The sequence below is a fragment of the Polyodon spathula genome, chromosome 9 (assembly GCF_017654505.1).
Source record: "Polyodon spathula isolate WHYD16114869_AA chromosome 9, ASM1765450v1, whole genome shotgun sequence".
NCBI classification, from domain to species: domain Eukaryota; kingdom Metazoa; phylum Chordata; class Actinopteri; order Acipenseriformes; family Polyodontidae; genus Polyodon; species Polyodon spathula.
The window spans coordinates 32,602,902-32,627,726 of NC_054542.1; the positions used below are offsets into that span (position 1 = coordinate 32,602,902).

The following is a 24,825-nucleotide window of genomic DNA, read 5'->3' on the forward strand; positions in this document are numbered from 1 at the left end:
CATAGGTTCAAGGCAACTTTGCATTTTATGTTGTTTTAAAATTAGAAAAAAAAAAAAAAAAAAAAAGCACAAAATTAGTCAGGAAATGTCCCCATTCTCTGCTGTGTGCAGATTTTAAAGTACTCCTCATGGAGTGTAATCTTTGCAAGCAACGCTGGCAAGAACTTGTCAACATTTAAAAAAAAAAAAACTAATGTATCCAAATAATTCAATATTCAAAGAATGAAAGTCAATTTTGTATTGCATAGTTAACTAGACATACAGATTCTACGGAGTGTGCATTATACAACGGCATCAATCTTGCACTACTAAATAAACAAAGTGTTTGTCAGAATCTTTAGAAAACTTGTTGTGTTGCATGCTTAAGTGTCCACATGACAAAATGCACCCGTGCCATATCTGATTAGTGTTTAATGAAGGGTTTGACTAATAAATAAATATACAAATAAAAATAAAATTCCGTCTAAAATTGTAATTTGTCTTAATAAATGCAGCCTTATACACTAGATGGTTCAATTAACGTAGGACGCAGATAAACACTAAATCTAAAAATATAAAATTAGCCAAGTAATAAATCAATAGAATCGGTTCAATCCTCGAGTTTAATTTTAAACTGATTTCATGTCAGAGGAAGTCCATAGCATTTTGCACTGCAAATTTCTGTCTGCAATCTTTTTAAACAGCACTTAAATCAAATGGTGCATTATTGCCAAGCACGGTTTGTAAAGCCACTTAAGCACAGCTTAGTTATTGAATTACTTTAAAAACAAACAAAACACTAACTCCTTGTGCAAAAGACCTTCAATCCCTCCCTCCCTATCTACAAGCCAAGATAGAATTTAGTTTTTGCCCTCAAAAAAGCAACCTTTCAAAATCTTAAAACTAAACAAATAAATTCATTCAATGCGTTTAGCAAACTGAAGAAATACAGAGGATTCAGAAAGGTATTTTATCTAAGAAGGCATCATTAGAATAGCTTCAATCTTCACATAGATGTTTGCATAAAAGGGTTATGGTGATTGTTTCAGCAGATTGCTAAAAACTGAAATAAAAAAATAAAAGACATAAGTTAACAAACAAAATAAAACTAATCCAAGCGAACATTTCTCATAAGGCACATCAACTTCTCTATCACTTTGTCAATGGCCATTGGCAATGTGTTTTCTTCACCTAGTATTTTATTTCAAAAGGACAAATGTTATGTAAAGTTGGAGAAAAGGAAGAAAGGAAACCATATCTTAAGCACAGGAGAACAGGACATTTCAAAATGTTGCCTAAAAAACACCCAAAGCTCTATGAAAAACAGATTGAATGTCCACCTTGGTACAATATTAGAAAACAGACTGACTGAGGCCTGATCCAATGACTAAGGCTGTGTTTCTTGTATCTATTGGCATGTAATATGTATTCCTAGTAAAAATTCTAAATCAGTCTAAATAAACTAAAGATTACTTTGTCCAGTACAAGGGGACATTTCATATGTCTTACCTGCTTTACAATTACATGTTTTCATTGTGATTAATTCAGCAATTCCTGTTTTCCAGGTAAGCATTTAAATAGGTAGGAACATTTGTTGTATAAGAAAAGAATTATATATTTTTGAATGTGATAAAACAGTTTATTTTCTTCAATACATAATGCACCCAACGTGGCAAACATGTGCAGCCGCTTAGGCAAAAATGACAGCATTAGCGAACCACTAAAATAGCAAATAGAAAACATAATTTAGAAGTCGTCGTCGTCGGGTCTCATGCTTGGGCTAACTTGCATTAAACAGTGACTCATATGCCCAGCCAATCAAAATATGAGGGGGGGGGGGGGGGGGGGGGGGGGGGGGGGAGGGGGGGAATAAGGTTACAACCAATAAGGATTGAACAGTCCTTTTGAGAGCACCTGTCAGGTTGAATACCAGTGTCAGTAGCCACTGTTTCAGTGGATAACCATTGTCCCTATCAACCAGCCTCTCAGACTGTCATCCCGCTGAAACGCAGCTACCACCTGGGAATTGGCGATGGTAAAATGAGTCATATGCACAGCCAGGACAGTTTACATACACAGTTGTGATGGAGTTGTTGGCATCACTCACTACTTGCATGTTGCACAGAATAGGTCCCCTTACTATTTATGTAGAGGTGCCTATTCTGTGTTGGTGCGCGTAGCTGCACATGTGTGCAACCGATAGCTCCCCATACACCAAAAAACTCAAACCTCAAAAACAAAACAAACCAAAAAAAACACACTTGCTTTGTATTTTGTTGCAGCTCCAGAGACTGGGAAACTGATGAATCCTGCCTGGTTTACTAAAGCTGCAGTTAGGTCTCGCACTGCATGATACAGCCGACTGGCTCATGCCTGCATTATAACCCACAGTAGAATAAGCCAGTGACAGTTAAATTAGTAACAGATTCTTACGGTGAGCGTCAGGCTGATTCCCACGTTGGTTGGTCTGATTTACATTCGCTGCACCACCTGAAAAAGGAATATTTGTTTTTCTATTTTTTTGCATTTGTAAGGATGATGAACATACATTGCAATGCATTTACTAACATTCTAAATTTGTACCAATTATTTTATTTTTTTTTCTAACATACTGCTTGCTACAGAACTAGCCTGTGTCAACGATTTACTACGTAGTACATATGGCCCTAAAAGTTATTTGAACTGGTTAAATTAACTGCACAAATGCATCTCGCACCCTTTTGTACATTAAGGCACTCTTTGGAATAGACATATGTTTTCCACCCATTTGCGTGTATTTTATTGAGATCAATAATCTCAAATGCAGATTCCAAATGGATTGCATGCAAACCCTGCCTGGACCACTGGACTGTTTCCTGTTGACGAGGTCACCGTTAGGTGCATGCGTGAAGCTCCAAGTTCTATCTAGAAGATATGCACATGCAACTTGTTATTTTGTTCCAAAAACAAAAGCAGCTCTTCAAGCTTACAGAAACCACTTCAACAGTATGTAGAGAAGCTTTTTGCAGAGCTCCCATCTCACACTTACCTCCTTGTATTTTGAAACACAGCTTTTTCTTCTGGTAAGCGAAGTAGCCTGATGCAGCCCCAACTACAGCCATTCCCACAGCACTAATAATGCCAGCAAGTTGGCCCGATCCAGCTCCTAGGTAAAGAAACAGTGCCGTCAAATAGTGCACTTCAAAAGTAGAACAAAAAAATAAAGTGAACAACTTAGGCAATGTTGTAATAGTTATTTCACTGGAGTTCTATTTGACTCGCTGTATCACTACCTCAAAAGGGTTTGGATTTTAATATATAGGCATATTAGGGTGTTCTGTACTTCAAAAAAGACTGCTGGAAATGTCTAGCGCAATTTCAAGTCAAGGCATGCCATTTGATGACTCAAGTATTTGGATTTACAATACATAGAAGCCAGGCGCATGTTTTCAGATGCTCTTCCCCCAGTCAAGTAATATTATATCAAGCTCAACAAACACACATTAAAAAATAAATAAATAAATAAATTTAAAAAAAAACTGAATATATTCCTTGAATGAAACTGGGAGTTAAATAAATAAATAAAACCGACAAAGTTTTTCAGGGGGAGCAAAAATATTTTATTTTACTAAGATACATTTATTGTACAGTGTACAACTTATTCACAAAATACATTTAAAAAACTAATTGTCCCTTGTCCTGTGTTTTTTTTTATTATTATTATTATTGTATTTCACTTTATTTAGACATTTTACAAGACGTATTCTTTTAATTCAAAACAAATCAGAATAGGAAATTACAAATCTGTTCCTTTAAAAACATTTACCTGAAACAAGTCACATTTACCAACACACTTCAAATGTTATTGTAAAAAGGACAGATATCTATGACCAGCCACAAAAAAAAAAAAACAACCCACAAATTGTCTATCTTCAAACCACCAAAATAAGGTTTAAACTGCATCCAAACTTGATGTAAGCGAATATTTTTCCCATCACAACTAGAATGAAATTGACTAATCCAGTTAAGGTAAACACCCTTGACACAAGTCAAATACACGCCTCAAAACAAATTAATCATGGAAGACAAAGTTTATTTATGAGGTGCAGCAGTATCCATTATTATATGATTGCAAACTGAACAACTACAAAGACATCCTGAAGAAAGACAATGCCTGGGTGGCTTGCATGTTTTTTTCTTTCCTATTATGCAAGTTGCACAAAAATAGGTTTATTAATGAGCAAAAATAAACTGGAGCATACATGCAGTCTACATATCCAGCATTTAAATGAATTGTGCGCATCTGCTGGCTTTTAAAAGTTGAGACAAAAAAGAACCCACACATTCACACAACTTGAACATGTGACCTACTTTTAAGCTATGGCTTTTTTTTTTTTTTTTTTTTTGGTTTGTTTCTTTGTTTTTATGATCAACTACATTTTGTGGCACAAATCCATAACAAGTCTTTACGTACGCAAAAAGCAAAGTTTTGTGAAGATTCACCAAAGAAACAAATATCAGAGGTCCTACACTATATGTAATAGGACCCCCAACATACACAAAAACAAAGCCAGCAATATGTTTTTTCATAGTTTTGAAGATTGAGCCATATTTATAAAAGCATTTTTTGTCAAATTCACCGGACTTGTTAAAAGGAAAAAACTAAATAAAAGTAAATACAAGGTAAGTGGTGACCTGCGCATAACACAGATTTTAACAGTAATGGTAAATATGTAGTGCTTAACTAAAAACATAATTATGCACTTTAAAATACTTTTTAAAAAGTTAAAAACAAGAAGGATCAAAGTTATAATTTGTAAAGAATCAAAAAAGACTGCAGTAAGTTGTATATATAAATCGTATAACAAAATAATTTTGTTGAAAATTCAGTTCAACAGTTTATTTTACAAGGGAGTTGCCAGAGATCACGGTGGTAACCAAACAAGACCTGTTTTGTAATGGGACAGCCCCTCTCTAGTATGTCCAATAGGAATGCACGGGTGGGGTCATGTATTTATTTCCAGTCTTTTGGATCGTTTCTAATTCGCGTTTGGTGTGGATTGACATTTGGCGACTTCACTCAAGTCACTCTGTCCAGTGTGGATGCAGCTTCAATGTAGATATAAATAAAGCAGAGCTGCCACTTAAAAGCATATACATTTAAGAGAAACTCAGAGTAAAAGTAGCATTTGTTTTACTGAACTTACTGGATTATGTGACATTAAACAGTTTGAGGCTTAGTTTTACAAGTAACATGAAATGTTTATATTCATAATTTCTCTTTAGAATGCAATAGCGGTAGATTCAAAAAGTAAAAGAACAATGCTATAGCAATGAATTGCCACTGAAACCACTTCCAGGGTACTTTTTCATAAGGCCCCACCTCCTAGCATAACCCGGTTTCTTGATAGAAACCAAAGCATCCATCATGGTGACTAGAGCGAGAGGGATACTGACTAGAGGGGAAAATGTTCGCTGAAAACAAGTTTCCTTAAAACACTTCACAACAAGGCAACTGTACAGAAAGAAGCAATTCCCCAAACTTTAGAAATAAACAAGTACAACTACCTGTCAAGTTATCAGAAAGCATGATCACAAAACAAATGTTTTTAGTGTAAAACACAGTACTTGAACTACAGTAAAAGTACCTCAGCAATTCTAGTACTGGGAGAAGAACTCTCTCTCTCTCTCTCTCTCTATAACATTACACAAACACACACAGTCTTTACTTAACTGCAAACAGTACATTATCTTTGTTTGCATTCAGTTTTGTTGCCGAGCTTTAGACAGTAGTATTGGATTTATTTATTATCTTGATTGGGCTGTAATTGCTTCTCAATGGTCTGCATCATTATACTTGCTGTATTTATCAAACTCTAAACTAGTTAATTGCTTCCACGTTTCTGTTTGTAAACACGTAAGGGGGCAGATTTGATGACATCACAGAAAAAAGAACTTCAAAACTACTGAAGGCATTCTATATCACCAGAGCAAATATGGAACCCCCCTCTCACCCAGGCACTGCTTGTGCACATAAAGTGAATACTAGAAAATTAGGTTTGACTGTTGCACCAAGTGTCACTACTACACAAGAGGAGCACGCCCCACATATTGTATCCACTATCACAACTATTTTTTTTTTTTTTTTTTTTTTTTAACGCATTGGCCCCTTCCAATTTGCTTTCTACAAGTTGCTCTTTGTTGACTATAAAATCAGGCTGCTCTTTTTCATTTTCTACATTTTCTTCTTCATCATCCATTTAGGTTTGGTAATTTCCACATTTAGCTGTCATGTGGTTTCAACATTTCTTCTTTTTTTTCCCACCCAGCGTGTGCAAGTGATCTAGTCTGCTAGCAGCACTATCAATCCTTATCACTAAAGGCACAGGGCGGATTGGAGTTGTTCAGCTGGGCGTCGACAGTCACTTAGCCGGGCAGTTCGCCCAGCTGAAAAGGCCTGGGGGGGGGAACCCTGACTTAACATGTTTAAATGGTAATATAGCTCCAATCTCAGGTAAGATGATTGATAAACACATTACTACAAATTTATGTGGATTTATGTAGCTTTATAGGTTGTATTCGACAGCCATTTTGGTGACAAAATACTTTCTGAAGCAGACTTCTGCTGCCATATGTGGTCGTGACATCAGCAAAGTAACTTCTAAATACATAATGCCTCAGGCTACTTTTATAAAACTAGTTTTGCAAAGGGAGTCTTGTAAATATAAAAAACCCTGCTAAACCCAGGATACTAACCTTTAATACACATGATCTGTTTACATTGAACAAACTACCCGACACTTGTTATAGAATACAAAAAGGTTAACCTGAACCACAAACGTGTGCACACTAGATTAAAGCTGTGCTTTGTTTTCTAAAGAGGAGAGAGAAAAAAACAAAACTGGAATAGGATGATCTAGACTTCCCTGCTACACCCACAATTTAACAAGAGGCCCACCCAGATAACCACAACATTTCACAGAAAAAGTTGTGGTAAAAATGTACAGCTTCCAAAATATTAAATTTAAAGTGACAGTTGGCCTCCTATACATTCACGTTAATTAATGACAACATTGAGTATCTCCAAGAGATGTTTTTTCAGTGGCTCAACAACTTGTTGTAAATTCTTTATCCAGATTAGGACGTGCTCTGGCATATTAGCACTTAGTAGCTCCAGGAGCTCTGTCCATGGGTTGTCTGGAATAGAAAATAAGTGTAGTGAAGTTTTAGATTGTGGTATGAATTTCCAAATGTACTTTCATCCCTCCCCCACCCCCGGGGAGGGGGTCCCCGTCAGGGGCAGGGGCTCCCCATCCCTGCCATAGTGGACTTGGCATCTGCAACAGCAACCTACAAAACCTTCCCAAATATTTCCCAGAAGAAACCCCAAATAAAAGATTCTGAATCCTTTTAGTAAAATTGTGCAAGTCTTACTGAGAAACAAATTAATCTGAAATGGCCATCACAAAATGTGCTCAGTCATCAAGAATGAGTTACTACTAAATCTAATCCACTTCAGGTATGACATTAGGGGCTTTTACATGCCTTCACAAATGTCTGCACTCTAGACATGCTGGCCTAGCACTGTAAAAGGAGAGAAGTGCAGCAGACCATGTGCCTGGAACAAACTGCCCGATGCGATCGTCGCATCTCAACGGAGGTCGCGTCTCAAAAAAATCTTTGCGAGCAGGCATCACACACTGCCCGATAATCGCACAATTCGTGATTCTGTCCCCACCCCCCTTGATGTTTTACCTGCCCTGGATGCATAAAGTACAACGGCAATAGGGTGAAAACATAAGTCTACGGCAGTACTAATAGCTACAATTTTGGATAGAAGATGTGAAAAGCACATATGACTGGAGACATGCATGTATTTCCTCTCTCATCAGCCAGTGTGTCCTGAGTTTTACTGTTTTTCTGATGGAGGAAGACAATACACTATTTACTGCTATTACTTTGTCTAGCAGTTTCATTCAATAGTTACCAACACATTTACGCATAAAATCCAAACCCTTATGCCCAAGTAAATGTTTTGTTCTCTACTTAAAAATCAAAGCTCAATTTAAATCTAAAAATTTAAAATTTAAGAATGCAAGTAAAATTTAGTTTTGTTCACGTCAACTTACATAAGATTGTATGTGACATGTTATATCACTTTTAAAAGCATATGTTTAAATTGAAATTAAGTCTGACCATTTTTCTGGTAAAGGTTTGACAAAAAAGTCAATGTAGTTTTTAGGTACAAGGAAAGAGTCTAGAGAGAAGTTACTTAAAAAAAAAATAATAATAATAATAATAATAAAAAAAAATACAAACACACACAAGTAAATTAGGTTACCTTGAACATCTCCACCCGCGTTGGTATCTGAAGAGCCACCTAAAAACAAAAATGTTTAAATAAACACCAAACCAATAGCAGAGAGAGGACATCATGGTTCTAGGAGCGTGAATTATTTGCTGGTTTATTTGCATGCAAGATATGGTTGACAAATCATTTCAAAAGAAAGAAATTAATTAATAACTTGATACGTATGTGTGTTCCCTTGTTTGTTTTAAAATACTGTAGTTCATTAGCTGTCTGTCAAGTTATACTGCTTTTCAAAAGAGTTCATTACATAATGTAAAACCAAGTGGACCACTTCTCAATGTCAGAAAAACTGAGGTTGTTAGTCTTTGTCAAATCTTTTCTTTAACTCTATAAAGCTACAACATGCATATGAGTATTGTGCATACCTCAAAGCATTAGCAGCCGTTTCACAGAACCCTGCGAGCCTGGTTTCACAGACTGCAGCTAGACCCATTGGCCTTATGCAACCCAAGACATCAGAAGTAATGCCCACATCATACCTGCACGTCTTCCTTTGTTATCATCTGGCTTGTAACCACCGTCAACAGCATCTTTCAGGTCGTCCAGACCAAAGTCTCCACCTGCAAGACTTTTTTTTTTAGCAGACAGATAGCCTAAGTGTTTCATAAATGCAGCTCAACATTAGCCCATTGAAATAGATTAACATTCCAAATAAATAATTATATATATATATATATATATATATATATATATATATATATATATATATATATATATATATATACTCTATGATTTTTTTGCCACAAACAAACACTTGTATATGCTAAAATGCATTAACTACTGTAACAATTGCATACAACACACCCATAGCCACCTTTTCTTAGCATGCATTGTTTTTAATAAATGACCCTGAGAATAAACATGTACTGTGTCACTGCAATCACTCTGGTGAAACAATGTCTTGTAAATGTGAAGACACAAACGCACACCAAAAATCTCAATGTTCAACAATATTGTATGTCTTACATGTTTACTGCATATGAAAAAGATAAGAATGTATTCTTTACAGATGTCTATTCTACTGGTTTTACTGTAAACAGTCTACCTGAACCTGTATTGGTGCCACCTGGCACAGGCCTTCGGTCTGGATCTTTTGGCTGGGAATCTGACATAAGAAATGAAATCAAAGTCATTTACCATCTGTGCTATGCAGGCATGCAGAATCTATTGAAAACTAGATGCAATTGTAATACAAGTTAGTATCCAATTTTCTATATTTTTTTAAGGCTTTTTTAGATGCATGCAAAATTCTAAATGTGACAATAAATGTGTACAGGCACCTACAGGTTAGATAATTCCCTCCCCCCCGAGAGTTCCGAGTCTTCACTTTATTTTGATGATTTACAGATCAATAGTATGTAATTATACCTGGAACATAGAAAAAACACTGTACAGTAGCTTTGCTTTCTGCAAGTCCAGAGCACCCCATGTATAAATCGTGTATATCAACTTTGTTCAAACCTCAAAGTGAATTCTCATATTTTATGTGTTAATGTTTAGTGGATGTTTACCTCCTCCACCAAGAGCGTCAGACAAATCGAAGCCTATAAAATTAAAGAAATGCATTTAATTCAACATACATTTAATTGTATGGGTCAAACTACAAACGGTACATTACTGAATCAGGAGGCTTCCCTTCACAAGAGAGATTTTCTATCATGATATGATTACCAGCAGTCAACAAAATGGTTTTTAAATGAACAAATGTGACTTGTACTTGGTATGAAAATATTTCATTGAAGTTTCACCTTTAGAAAACTATTTTATTGCACAACATACAGAGTAGCTCCTCTGGGTAAGAAGAATGATATGTACCATTTTCTTACCCTGAAATACAGCTCTGAATGAGCTCCTGCTGCAATACTAATAGCTCTTTATATGCAAGACCTTTGGGAAAAATCTCTACAGGGAGTGGTCACTAGAGACCTTTCCTTCTACACAGATGGTGTTTAATAAGGACTTGACTAAATAAGTAGAGAAACGCATTACCTGAGTTGCCTTTGTCACGTGGGGGTGGCTTGGCAGCTGGCTTTGTAGGCTGCGGGTGTGTTTCTATGTATACAAAAAAAAAAAAAAAAAAAAAAAAAAAAAAAAAAAACACACAAATTATCCTAGTTTTCACATTCACCGTACAGATGACTACTTTAGAAATCCAGCACGTTACCTCCACCAAGGGCATCCCCAAGGTCCAGTTCTAGAAAAGAAAGAAAATGGGTTAAATTGCAAAATGCTCAACAGCAGGGTTGGGTCAATTATTGTTTTTCAATTCCAATTTAAAACAAATTCCCAATTCCAAAGAAGGAATTGGAATTGATATTTTAGAGACACTGTGAAACTCGTTGTATAGGCCGTCCTGGTGGAAAAGTCACTCGCCCCTTTTTCAGACTTCAAACTTTAGGAAATCAACTTTTTTGTTTTTAAAATACTTTAACATTTAGTTTTTTCCTATATGCTCAGCACTGGTACATACAAATAGAGATTTAGTTTAGAAATAACCCTTGTTTGCAACATTTTATTCCATTAATAATTTGAGAGTTTCATTTTAGTTAAACTGCTAATAAAACTATTCAGTTTAAAAAAAAATAAAAAAATGGTTAACGTAAATTTAAGTGCTATGTCAAAATACACCAACACACACTGAACAAAAATATAAAACGCAACATGCAACAATTTCAAAGATTTTAGGAGTTACAGTTCATATAAGGAAATAGTTAGGGGCGTGGGTTAGAAAACCAGTCAGTATCTGGTGTGACCACCATTTGCGTCATGCAGCGAGACACATCTCCTTCGCATAGAGTTGATCAGGCTGTTGATTTTGGCCTGTGAAATGTTGTCCCACTCCTCTTCAATGGCTGTGCGAAGTTGCTGGATATTGGCGGGAACTGGAACATGCTGTCCTACACGTCAGTCCAGAGCATCCCAAACATGCTCAATGGGTAACATGTCTGGTGAGTATGCTGGCCATGGAAGAATTAGGACATTTTCAGCTTCCAGGAATTGTGTACAGATCCTTGTGACATGGGGCCGTGCATTATCATGCTGCAACATGAGGTGATGGTGGCGGATGAATGGCATGACAATGGGCCTCAGGATCTCGTCACGGTATCTCTGTGCATTCAAATTGCCATCGATAAAATGCAATTGTGTTCGAAGTCCGTAGCTTATGCCACACCATACCATACCATACCATCACCCCACCGCCATCATGGGTCACTCTGTTCATAACGCTGACATCAGCAAACCACTCACCCATTCAACACACTGTCTGCCATCTGCCCGGTACAGTTGAAACCGGGATTCATCCATGAAAAGCACACTTCTCCAGCATGCCAGTGGCCATCGAAGGTGAGTATTTGCCCACTGAAGTCTGTTACGACGCCGAACTGCAGTCAGGTCAAGACCCTGGTGAGGACGACGAGCATGCAGATAAGCATCCCCGAGACGGTTTCTGACAGTTTGTGCAGAATTCCTCGGTTGTGCAAACCCACAGTTTCACCTACTGTCCAAGTAGCTGGTCTCAGATGATCCCGCAGGTGAAGAAGCCGGATGTGGAGGTCCTGAGCTGGTGTGGTTACACGTGGTCTGCGGTTGTGAGGCCGGTTGGACGTACTGCCAAATTCTCTAAAACAACGTTGGAGGTGGCTTATGGTAGAGAAATGAACATTCAATTCTTTGGCAACAGCTTTGGTGGACATTCCTGCAGTCAGCATGCCAATTGCACACTCCCTCAAAACCTGACACATCTGTGGCATTGTGTTGTGTGACAAAACTGCACATTTTAGGAGTGGCCTTTTATTGTCCCCAGTACAAGGTGCACCTATGTAATGATCATGCTGTTTAATCAGCTTCTTGATATTCCACACAAATGAGCAATGCTCACTAACAGGGATGTAAAAAATTTTGTGCACAAAATTTGAGAAATAATCTTTTTGTGCGTATGGAAAATTTATTTGATCTTATTTCAGCTCATGAAACATGGGACAACACTTTACATGTTGCGTTTATTTTTGTTCAGTGTAGATAACACTAGTACTATAAATTCCAGTAGTAAGTGTAAACCACTGACAAACAGTACTTGAAAAGATTTAAAAAGTAATACTTAACAGTGTACCAGTAAATAAAATCAAGTTACACATCCTAAATCACATCTGCATTAACCTATTTTCTTTCGCCACATTTAAAATTCGTCATTGTTTTGTCTCCAGTCACGTACTCTCTTCAGCATTGTGACTGCCATGCTTTGGCAAATATCAGCAACTTGCAATTTCAAACCTAGCATTTGTTTTTTGTCTGACTCCTACTTTATCCAGTCTCAACAACACCTGCATTATAATATTGCATTGCAGTTACAACGAACAGAAGACTTGATAAGTTTACTTGGCTTTCTAACCAATAGCTGTTTGTTATGGATCCTAGGGTAGGGTTCAGTGTTAAATCAATGGTTCGGGAGAGTGGGAACAAGCAAATTCGTAGCTGGACAGCTATTATGTTAACAGTAGCTATTTTTTTTTTCTCCACTTAAACTCATCTGGATCGAGAGGAGGTCAGTCAAGAGTGTAAAAGTTTGTGGCACTAGTACAGTAGTTTAACATTAGACACACCGGTGTATTAGTCGCTCCCCTCATTTTAGGGTCCCCCAAAAATGCCCAGAAAATCGGTAATTGTTGGGATTGTTTAGCTACTTTCCTTTAAAGCCAATTTAATTGGCTGACAGCAACTTCAATTTAAGCAACTTGAATACTGCTAACTGCGATTTTCATCAATAACTTAAAACATTAATTTTTAAAAATTACCATTTGAAGGCTCCTTTGGCTTTTCAGGTTTGACTGGAGGTTTTGTGGGGACTGAAAGAGACAAAGCAAGCACACCACATTTGAAACCAATACTTGGCCATGATGCATCACCTACGTCCATTAACTTGATTGCTGGGGCATGAACCATCACCCCAATTGTAGTATCACACCTGTGCTTCGGTATGACGTTATAACAAAGCATCTCTTAAAAGAAACTGTACTGACCTACTGTAATGTCTTACTTCTCATGTTTAGAAACTAGTTAGGACCCAAATATGTTAATACATACCTGCATCATCGAGCGCATCAAAAAGATCAAAATCTGAAAAACAAAAACCAGGCTAGTAAGAATAAAGAACTAGAAATAGTAGTTTTCATACACAAAACATGAGTACTGTATGTGCAGAGGTTAAAACAATGTGGTAGTGAAAGGGTTCATTTTTACTGGACAACTCCAGTATTGGAACAAAGAAAACAAAATAGATGTGGAAATAAACATTAAGACAATTCATATCATGCCATCGTCAACTCATTTAGCACACATGGTACTGTATCTAACTCTGCAAACAAAGTCACTACCATGGTGGTGGAGGCAGCTTCAAATATCAACTGTCACAGCAGGCAAAGATGTGTCCACAGATACAGGATGATGCCACAATGAAGAAATCCCTGACCATCATCATTAGAAACCTATTCTATCTTAAACTGGACTTGTAACCTATCGGCCGAGCTACAATGCCTTTTGCTGTTTGGCAATTATTTTCTAAAGTAGACAAAGCAAAGAAAGTAATGTTTGGGATACTCCAGTAATACAACTAATTCACGTGACCATTTAACGAGATGGCACCCTACAAAACCTCAAATAAAATCTGCATTTATTCATTTGAACTACCCCCCCACCCCCACACACACACAAGAAAAACCACCAAGATCGTTCCAAAAGTTGTATCTTTGGTCAGAAGTACCAAGCATCCCGGCAGTGTCAGTCCCTAGTGAGGAGGTTGTCAGTAATGCTGGGCAGATTGGAATCAAGTGCCAGTCAATGCTTAAATTAAAACAAATTGGAGTATACCATCATGTTCCTTAACACAATTCAAATATAAGCCATGGACAACACTTTTGTTAGTAAACTGCTGTGGTCTGTGATTATTTATTTCTCTTGATTGGTTTTTACTTTGTATAGAGATTTAAACAATTATTTATTTGTGTTGGACTTTGCATTTACCCCCAACTGGTACAAATCAAAACGAATAAGGTACTTTTTTTTTTTTGTTTTGTTTTGTTTTTAATTACTATATGCATAACCTGATGTAATCAATTTAATATGCATAATAGTTTTACTAGCAATGTTACACAGTAATCCACAGCTTCACATGTATTACTTTGTTTGATTTTTTTTTAAAACCCTTTCATAACGTCAATGAATCACTGCATCTGCTTTTTTGGAGAACTATATATCAATAGTGAAAAATGAGGCATCGTACCAGCCTTATTGTTCATTGAATGGAGTTTTGCAGGAAGCCACCACATTGTTTCACCTCCACCCTACTTTGTGTCTGGCATGCTGGTTGGCAGCATTTCTTTATTATTGGGCATGTTCTGTCTTGTAACATAGTTGCTGGGTAACTGTCAAAAGCAATATATTTTCCTGTATGAGTCAACTTAGAAATATGTTCCAAACCCCACCAGCCACACAACAAAACAGGATACAGCAACTGGATACAATAATGAAGATTCTATGTGTAAGACTTCTTTCCTGCTGGAGCTCAATATACTGCAAGGCAATGCAATGTCACTATGTTACTATGTATACTGTAGGTACTGTAGCCTAATGCCTAATTCCCCAGTCCTGGACTGAACATTCCCTGCCTTCTCAGTTGTGCGACTCTCAAGCGGAGGCTAACAAGGTACATTAGATGGACCAATATCCACTGGGGATCAGAGCTGAAAGGCATTAATTATGACAAAAACAAAGTGTGGGCAAGACCAAAATAAACCATTTGGATGGAAAACCAACTATGAACTTTTGTCACTCCAAGAGTAAGTCTTGCCTCACTGCGTGTATTTTTTTCATTACCAACTTGAGCTGTAACTGTTTGAAGGGTTTTGTTGGAAATGGAAAGCAAAGGTTTTTTCTGATTCGTTGAGGTTTAAGAGGAAATGTACATCTCTTGTATATTGTGGCATGCGCAGCCAAAAAGCAAGAGAGAGAACCAATTTCAACAGTATAAACTTAGTTGCAGGAAAGCCCAGTCAACAGTTGTTTGTTTTACACCATTACAATGGTTTTATTCCTCTAAGAAATTGTGGCTCTGCCTTTGTGCTTGCTTCTAAATATGATCAATTCAGTTATAATAAAATAACTTAAAACAACAATGTAACAGCTGCTAGTCATCTTGCTATTTTTAAAATATTTAACTTTTCACTTCAAATATTGGGGCAAGTTTTGCACTTGCTTCGGATCAGGTACATTATTTTACATCTTTAACAAGAGCTGACTGTGTGCAGAATGACAGGGAGAGTAATAAGTAAAAATACTTTGACATTCACACGCAAAAGAAGGACTGTGACTACTGTTGTTTGATACACAAATAATCTTATTTGACTTGAAAAACGTCTTCAGCGATACAAGCAGATTCCTAGTTGGTTTGATCAAGTCTTCACCTACACAACAAGCTTCAATATGAAAGCTGAAAAAGTATTTCAATAAACACATTTATAAAAAAATTAATAAATAAAACACGCACACCACAACATTCTAGCCTACTTCACTAAAGTAAAAAACATTTTTTTGTTATTTTGAAATACCACTGGTTCAAAATTATTACTAGTGTTTATCAGCAACAACATTTTTTATAGAACTGGTGTTAAACTTAAAACCTGTAGCAACATGAACCTACCAACTTTCATACTAAATATAAAAAGAAATAAATAACTGGGAAAAAAAGAAAAAAAAAATGAAAGGTCACAAAGTGAAGTGTATACAGTTTTCCATGATAATGTACACCACCCCCAACCCGTATTTTTTGACAAATCATAAGAATGGACCTGGGAGAGGCCATTTTGATGGAATTCCATCTACAAATGGAAAACTTTCACCCATGAATTCACCATTTTAATATAAAATCATATTTATTTATTATTTATTTTACTGTTGACACTATTTCATTTAAAATTAAAGCCTAAACTGACACAAACAAGATGCAATAATATAAAATGGGAATGATTTTAATTTCTTGATCATAAAGCTCAGCAGACAAACTTGATTTCATTGTTTCCCAGGAAACACAACCTAATTGTGTGTAATGCAAAATCAAGTCTGATCTAAAGCAGAAACTGGTGAGTCAGACAAATATTCTGGCATCTCCAACAATGCCATTCCCCACTGATGCAAAATGAAGAGATTGGGGGGGTCTACCCTTGTACCTCTTCGTGACAAGAAAGTTGAATAGAGTTTAAGAATATGGCAGACCACAGTCAACAGACTTCCTCGAAAACATAAACTCCCCAGTAATGTTGTTGAAGCTGACACCCTGGGATCCTTCAAGAAGCTGCTTGATGAGATTCTGGGATCAATAAGCTACTAACAACCAAACGAGCAAGATGGGCCGAATGGCTTCCGCTCGTTTGTAAACTTTCTTATGTTCTTAACACATTGACGTGCAGGACTCTTATGTAAAATCTGAGCCCAGGCAGTCAATTATGTTAAAAGCTTATTTATGTAAAAAAAGAGCCTGGCTTTTTCATGCTGTGTTTAAGATACTCACTTGCAGCATTTGTGGTAGCCAGTTAGTGCCCAGCTTCTTCTATACTACACATGCATACCACATCTCATGCTTTCTCAGTTCAAGCAGATGCTGGTTTCACAATGTGTGGTACAGGTACTGTAAATGGGCGCATATCCACAGGGCATCATTGAGTAGAAAGGCATTAAAACTGGCCAACTGGCCAAAATCTGTACATTAGCAAAAAAAACAAAAAAAAAACAAACCAAGGGTCACAAGCAGAGACAGACAATTGTTTTGTATTGTGTGGCAGGTGGACCAACACCCAGGAATAGCAAACACCTGTTAATTACAATAACATTGCTATAACTCAGTTTCTAACAAACATTCACACACTTACTGCAATGCATCCTCTAAAGTCCTGTACACTTCTCCAGGTAGAAAAACAAACATATGCTTTGTAAGTTTAGAGATGAATTAAGGGTCAACGGTATTGTGAAACTGAATTTCACAGGAATGGATTGCTTGTGTAAGGAAGGAAAACTACCTGCATAGCAACAGACATCCTAGATGTGTTGTCAAGCTATGATAGCAGGGGGTCTGTAGGGTTTTCAACTCCTTTGAAGATATGTGGCACTTACAAGGTAGTAGAGGGCACCGATCTCATCATGGCTCGTACTGCCCATGGTGGAGATTGGGGGGGGGGGGTCCCACCATTTTTGAAAAACGGATTAAAATGGTGCATTCTGGCATAATTTTGAATGGTTTAAGCATGTGCTAGACTATTAGTGGTCTGCTTGTAGTGCCTAACAAAGTACTCCATTAGTGCAATGAAGGAGTTATATTTCAGCACTACTCATAGTAGGCAGGATCAACAAGAAAAATGTACTTTTGCAGCATCAAACTGCAATACAATACTGCCTGAAAATGCATGTGGAATTGGTGACCGCACCTTTATTTGTGTACAGTTGTGACAGGGGGAACAGCGTTAGACAAGTAGTGATCTAACAGCATGTACTGCAACAGACAGCTCTCACGATTACATTTTAGTTTATTTTTCAGTAAAAACAAGGTTTAAATTGCACCTGCATGGATAATCAATTTCTATAATCAATTTCTATACAACTGAGGTTCAGATTCAGGCTCAGACTACCAGGGTCTAGATTAAAAAGAGTCTAATGTACATTTTGCAATTCAGTTATTTCCTAACCAGTGAGACATAGCATAACATAGACAGCATATCATGCTTAAATACAGGTTGTTCATTACTTGCAGTTAATTTTACATTATTATAGAAGATAGTGTATACTAAAATGTGGGATACTGTTCTAGCAATGCAAAAAGTGAACAATTTCCTGTTTGACTTATCACGCAATCTTATTGTGATTTTCTGCATCCTACTATTAGAAGATGTAACGTGAACATTTGTCCATTGTTAAATCGTGGATCCTAAAATTGTTTTGCCAGACGGATAACTAAACTGTTAAGTATTATTTGCTGTTAGCTGTGTACTACAAGTATACGCCACAGTTTAGTTGGTGTATCCTTGTAAAGTTGGTGAGTCACTGTAAAGGGTGGAGTCATGTGACTGTTAAATGGTTTCAGCCCTGCATGACCATACTTTCCAGTCAGCAGTAAACTATTAGTGATGGTGCAGATTGACAGGCAACAAAATAACAAAACTTTAAACAGTCAGGAGCTGAAGCTGTGGGCAAGATTTTAAAGATGATTTTAAAAATTACTGTAAAACTAAACACATTTCAAATATGCAGTATGGTGGCATTTCCTGCACATTAGCCGTTTTACGCAAAGCATTTACTAGTTTCTGCACTGTGTTTACCTGCTTGATCCACACCAGACACAAGTGGGTTGAAATTAAGAAATATGTCAACATGGTGGATCTCAGCTCCATTTCAACATTAGCCTATGATGTTATTCCCACACTCACATCTGATGACAGTCGTGAAGATTGACAACAAAGTTCTCATAACAAATAAAATAAATGGCGCCAGTATCAAATTCACACTATTGTGCTGCTAAACAATAGAACACACCGCGATATATACAGTACAGTATATAGACGAAACTTTTGCACGGCGCACTTTACCAACTTTTCTGCCTGTTCTGTTAATAAAATTTGCATAATCTTTATTTTGTAATTTTTTTTTTTTTTACCGCCACTCTTCAAATAGCAGTGTGCGGATAATTTTGGACTTAACTACTTCATTGATTAGCATACATAACATATACATTTATTTCAAAGTTAAATTGTAGCATATGATGTTTCTATAGCTTATTGTTTTTATTTTGGCTACATTGTTTAGAAATAGGTATGCACTGGGCCCAATGAACAGAACACCCTTCCTTAAAAAAATAAATAAATAAATAAACAGTTAATAGGTATCTTAACTGAACTGTTCCCACACGTTTGATTGATTAAAATGCTTATAACATTTTCTATTCACAAAAATGTAACTCTATGACATGAATAAAATATATCCCCAATATGCACCAGATCTGCTGGCAAATACTGTTATTAACTGCCAGGTCTCTGTCATTGCCACTGAAGATGAGGCGGGGCTTGAACGTCCAACTCGTGTTTACTAATAGTTCGTACACTTTCTTATTAAAGATGCAACCAAACGTAATAGTTTTTTCCACGCGTAAAAAGCAGGTTTATGGAGTACGCTATTTACTTGGTTTAACTTAAAACAGACAACTAGTACTGTAACGAGAGCCACTAGATCGCCCATAACCACGTTATTATTACATAACCACACTATTACATATATTTTCTAATATGATGTGCATGTACTAGTAGTACGTTACATTATAATGCACTACGTGTTTCACAGTATATTGTGGGCATGTAATCTGTGAAGGGTTGATTTTTATTGAGTGTCACTGCCAAATAGTGTCTCCGTTTAAATAACGATGTGACACTTTTAGGCATCTACAGGTGCCCAATAGTGTTACTGCCAAATTGTGTCTCCAGTCTGGTGACACTAAATGGCAAGTGACACTATTAGGCATAACACCGGGTCTGTTGGCAAATATTGTAAATCAACGCAAGAAGCGTTTAATTGAAGATTTAGGATATACTGGGTTTTAATTGGTAGGAATACTGTACATGCACTCCCTGTTGAAGTTCTTCCTTTTTACAAATAGAATCCCTTAACTACATGCATTGTGACATGTACCATATCGAGACCTTAATGTATATTTACACAATGCACCATAGTTTTAAAGATTGATAAACATGAAATTGTCTTTTTCAGCAGTCTAGAAAGGTTTCATAAACCCTAAATTAAGAGTCTGCTTTCTTTGTTAACAGGCCAATGTCACTACAGTAGAAAAACCGCAAACCATTGTTTCTGGGGTATTTAGGTAAAACACATAAAATAAATAAGAATACAAGCTGAAACCGCCACCTACACCGAAATTGTGTGACGCAGCAAATGGAAAGATAAAACAAACATAACAAAAAGCGGTTATATATATATATATATATATATAGGATATATATATATATATATATATATATATATATATATATATACATGTAAAAACCTATTTGACTGTTCTACTGACAAGATCTTGTTTGTCTCGTAACAAATACTCTAAACCTGCCTTTTTTATGGAATTGCTCAGTGCAAAGAACACCACATTGAGGTAGTGTAAGGAGCTTAATGTTGGAAGAAAGCCGCCAATTAATTTAATACAAGAAGAAAAAAAGAGTAAAGGTGTGTCAAAAACAACTCCTTGCCACCTTTTCTTTTGTTTAATGGACATCGTTCAAAGACGATTAAAAACTAAAATACATAATGCATTCAATCACAAATCCAAATTCTTACCTTGTGCCGCTAGTGCAAAAGCTAGGCTGGCGAAAACGACAACCCTCAGAGACAACATCGCTTTCTTCCTAACTAAAATATTTAAAACAACAGTGAAGTTAACCTAAAATAAAATGTCCCAAATGCCGGCTACGTCTAAAAAATATACATATATATTCCTTGTTATACAAAGCTATGAAAAACAAAAACATAGGCCTATACGAACAATCACAACAGGCAAGCTTTCTACCGACAAATCACTGAAACGAAGAACTTTGCACAAACAAAACACATATTTTTTTGTGTTAACTTAAAAGAGAAAAAGAAGTTTCGACTGACAACCAAATTATTGGTGTGCTCCAATCAGCGCTCAAAACGTTCGCACAAACATCCAGTAAAAGAAGTATGTGGGAGGGATTAAATGTTTAGATGGGTGTTACCTAGGCCTCGCCCTTCAGAAGGGTGCTTTAGATCACACCGTGTAACAAATTTTGTAATTTACAGTATAATCAGTATAATCGTAAATCTCAAAAAACTACTCACTTCTAAATCTTTTGTAGTCATTTTTGTATTACTTTAGTATAAATACATGTTAATTTGGATTCATATGTTGTTTTTTTCTGACTTTATGTGAACCAAAAGACACACATTTGCCTGTTTTCCCATTGGAAATAGTGATATTTCGAAATATCACTGTCCTGGTCACAAAAGCAAAGTTTGTGGGGAATAATAGCCATTTTCTATACTTTTGAGGCATAAGCAATTAGGAAATAACACTTACTACTCAGGAACAAAAATTGTGTTACATAGTGTTACCATAAGATATAAAACTGGGTGTGGTTCTTATGATAATCTAAAGCATATTTTGTAGAAAGAGCGACCTCTAGTCTTTTGTTCTCAAACGATTATGTTCAAAATTGATGTAATGAGCTGTTTATTGCAGTTTACCTCATAAAAACAAACACAAATCAAAATTCAACTTCTACCCCACCACCCTACAGATCGTAAATCAACAGGCATTAGGAATATCCCTAATGCCTGCTGGCTAAATTGTAAAAACAAATCTGTAAATGTTTTCTCTTAATCTTCCAGAATATATATATAAGGAAGGACTTGCACTTTATGAGTAAATCCTATGGAAAACAATGTTTTCAGAGACAAATAAATAAATAAATAAACAATGCTCTCAAAATAAAAAATGCAACTTCCAGATTGCCCTGAGCAGAAATGTACAACAGCTAGATTTGGAAGGAAACCCTCTGATCAGACCTGCTTCAAAGAAATTCAGTTTGTTATAGTTATTGGGATTGTTGTATACAACAGAAAACAGGTTATGAAGCTATGGTTAATTTCCACTTAAGTATAGACTGAATGTGTCACATTTAAATTGACCTAAAACACTAAAGTATTATATTCCTGGGTTCAAATCATACAGCTCAGGCACTGACTCACCACAAAAAACAAAAGGTAAAATGAACCATTTCCAGGCAAATAAATAGAAAGCAGATTAATTCAAAGGACCTGTGTTTCACTTTCAATTGTATTTTATTTTAGGTCCTTTGAATGCTCAATGACTGTGATTATATCCTTTAACTTGAACTCTGCAACCTTTTAGGAGCTGATAATAATTATAAAGGTCCAATTAACCAAATTATTAGTTCAATTAAGGGTTCACTTAAGTAATTGAGAGCTCAGTTGGAATGAAAACCAGCAGACACAGGGGGTCCCCAGGACCGGGGTTGGGAAGCCCTGCCCTTACTCATCCTACTGATAGTCCTGCCCCCTGATCTCCTGTTATGACCCTGCTTGCCTGACCCTGACCTAGCCTCTGGCCCTCTGCTGCCTGTTTGTGCCTGTTTTGCTCAGTGTGCCTGTTTTGTTCAAAGATTGTGTTGTAAACAAACTCAACAGCCAAGAAGATCTGGTACGGAGAGTGAACTATAAAATAATCCTTGTGAGATACACATAAATTTAGAGACCTATTGCTTCAACCACGCACTCCTAAAATCTGAATAAACTGATAGGTGCATCAACATGATGTTTGTTTTTGATGATAAAGAGAAACCAGATAAGGTGGACACTTGTGTTCATTTCTGCAGTGTCTTGTTAATGCAGAATATATTGGTATGAACTGGTATCTCTGAATGTCTATATTGGCAGGCATTGTATATATTTCAAATGCTAGATTAAATTCAAATGGTATGTATAATTTGTGTCACCCAATTAAATGCAGTTTCAAAATACACAAATTTCTGAAACTGAAGACAGGTTTAGGCAACATAGCTGTCCAGGTCTCTGTTCTAACCATGTTTTGAATTATTAAATTAAACTAAAATGATAATTTAGTAGTATCTAAACTGTAACAAATGTTAAAAGAACTAATCTTTTGGAACAGATTGTAAACAAAGCCAAATTATTTTAAATGATGATTTAGATCCACAAAACACCAAACATAAACAATGATATTGAAGTAAGTAAATACTAAAATGTATTTATAATCTCTTGCATAAAATGTATTCTTGCACAGCTCTTAAATGAGCTTTTCACTTCAGTCAAGGGTTCGAATTTAGCTTTGGTCACAAGTAAAATGAGGTTGATGAATTTAATTTAGCCCTTCAGTGGACACTCCTCCACATCCAAAAACAACAATGCAACATCCCAATTTGGTAGCCTCTGATATACTAGTGTTCCAGGACTCTATTAGGCCTTCTGTTCAGATTAGGATTGAGATTGAGATTAAGGTAAAGGGTGCAAATCATTTTGAAAATGAATGCTAAACTGTTTTGAAAGTTTAGCACAAGAGAGCTAACTAGTGCAAAATTATCAACCCCCCTTCAATTGGTGTTTTGTGTTACAGTAAAAAAAAAAAATTAACAAAATGTACACCATATCTAATCACACCAATATTTGTAATTATTATTATTATTATTATTATTATTATTATTATTATTATTATTATTATTATTATTTCATCCAGAAATTGCTATAAAAACCTAAGGGCAGCCCTCAGTAGCCCAAACGTTCAACATATTAACAAAACAATAGTTCATTAATTTAGCTACACTGGAATTTATTAAGGGATTACAATTACATTAGCGTCAACAAATGATTTGGTTTTAACGTACATTTGTGATTATAGAATCTATCCAAAGCATGAGTATGTTTTAATCAACAAAGTATGCTTATAGAGTTCCTAAGATTAATTGTCGCAGTACACGGAGGCTTGCGAACACAAAACATTATTTTACAATGTATTGTTACCTGCTAAGTGTATTAGATTTACTTGATAACCGTGTGAAAGTGCGCTGCGACGTGCTTGCTACTCTTGTGTATGTGGATGAGTGTGGGTGGTTCATTTAAGTAGTCCAGAACCAATGAGAATCTATCATCATCTATGGTTGCCAAGGAATAATTATTAAAAACAAATTAAACATGACTATTGGCGCCAGAGTGTAATGTTGTTAGCTCTATATAAGGTACCCTGCCTCTAGATTACCGCCATAGCGCCTAATGTTCACGGCCGACTCTTCAAAATTAAAGCGTTAATTTCCCCCCTAGGGAGATTCTAGGTGCATTGTTCCACCTAGTGGACTAAATAATGTACCGCAGTGTTTAAATTCCAGTCACAGGTACAGCCTCTTGTTAACATCAAAGTACCATCAGTGTCGCAAAATCTGCATGCTAGGCGTCGTCTCAGGTAATACCCCTAGTCGCTTGTGGTTTATTTTAAACCACATTTAATGGTTTGTTCACGCTGTCAGAAAACAAGATACTCTTGAATGTTGTGACTGGGGTCTAGATTTTACAGTAAATCTACGTCGCTTGGGTTTTTAGATAATGTATTTGTATAGCATGATTCCTTGGCATTGTTCCATTTCCCCTGTTATAATCAGAACAAGAATGTGTTTAAAGTGCATTCTTAATTGACTTTGGCTGGTGGTGATGGCAATTGGTGGTGAAATAGCAACACTGAATGGCATGCTGTTATTGTCTGTTCTTAATATGCTTTGATGTTTTGGTTTTTGGAGCAACACCAGTTTATTTTGAAAGTGTTAATATGTTACTGCGTTTTCACAAGAGACATGGATCTATCTGACAACGAAGCAGATGTTACCTTCATTGAGTGTGACAGTGGAGCATGAGGT

General features: G+C 36.4%; 1 protein-coding gene across 3 annotated transcripts; it reads right to left on the reverse strand.

Annotated features, from left to right (window-relative positions):
• Window positions 1–37: 37 nt before the first annotated feature.
• Window positions 38–21,001, reverse strand: LOC121320672 (CD99 antigen-like protein 2). Of its 3 annotated transcripts, none has more exons than XM_041259224.1 (12): window positions 20,702–21,001; window positions 13,412–13,444; window positions 13,123–13,173; window positions 10,494–10,523; window positions 10,319–10,381; window positions 9,841–9,873; window positions 9,381–9,434; window positions 8,809–8,889; window positions 8,300–8,338; window positions 3,008–3,124; window positions 2,413–2,469; window positions 38–1,042 (listed from the first exon to the last, which is right to left on the reverse strand). In XM_041259224.1, the coding sequence occupies exons 1-12, from the start codon at window positions 20,757–20,759 to the stop codon at window positions 1,011–1,013; spliced, it is 648 nt and encodes a 215-aa protein (XP_041115158.1). In that variant the 5' UTR covers window positions 20,760–21,001; the 3' UTR covers window positions 38–1,010. The 3 variants fall into 3 exon arrangements, with proteins under 3 accessions (XP_041115158.1, XP_041115157.1, XP_041115159.1); XM_041259223.1 differs by having other exon boundaries at window positions 9,375–9,434; window positions 20,702–21,000; XM_041259225.1 differs by lacking the exons at window positions 38–1,042; window positions 2,413–2,469; window positions 3,008–3,124 and adding an exon at window positions 3,555–7,155 and having other exon boundaries at window positions 9,375–9,434.
• Between the last annotated feature and the right edge of the window lie 3,824 nt (window positions 21,002–24,825).

Excerpts from the sequence above, each read along its gene's own strand:
- LOC121320672 (XM_041259223.1), bottom strand. The coding sequence starts at position 20,759 with ATGTTGTCTCTGAGGGTTGTCGTTTTCGCCAGCCTAGCTTTTGCACTA. Across the intron at positions 9,874-10,318 it reads ACGTGACAAAGGCAACTCAG|GCTTCGATTTGTCTGACGCT; the intron begins GTAATGCGTTTC and ends TTAATTTTATAG. Across the intron at positions 3,125-8,299 it reads CGCGGGTGGAGATGTTCAAG|GAGCTGGATCGGGCCAACTT; the intron begins GTAACCTAATTT and ends TTCTTTACCTAG.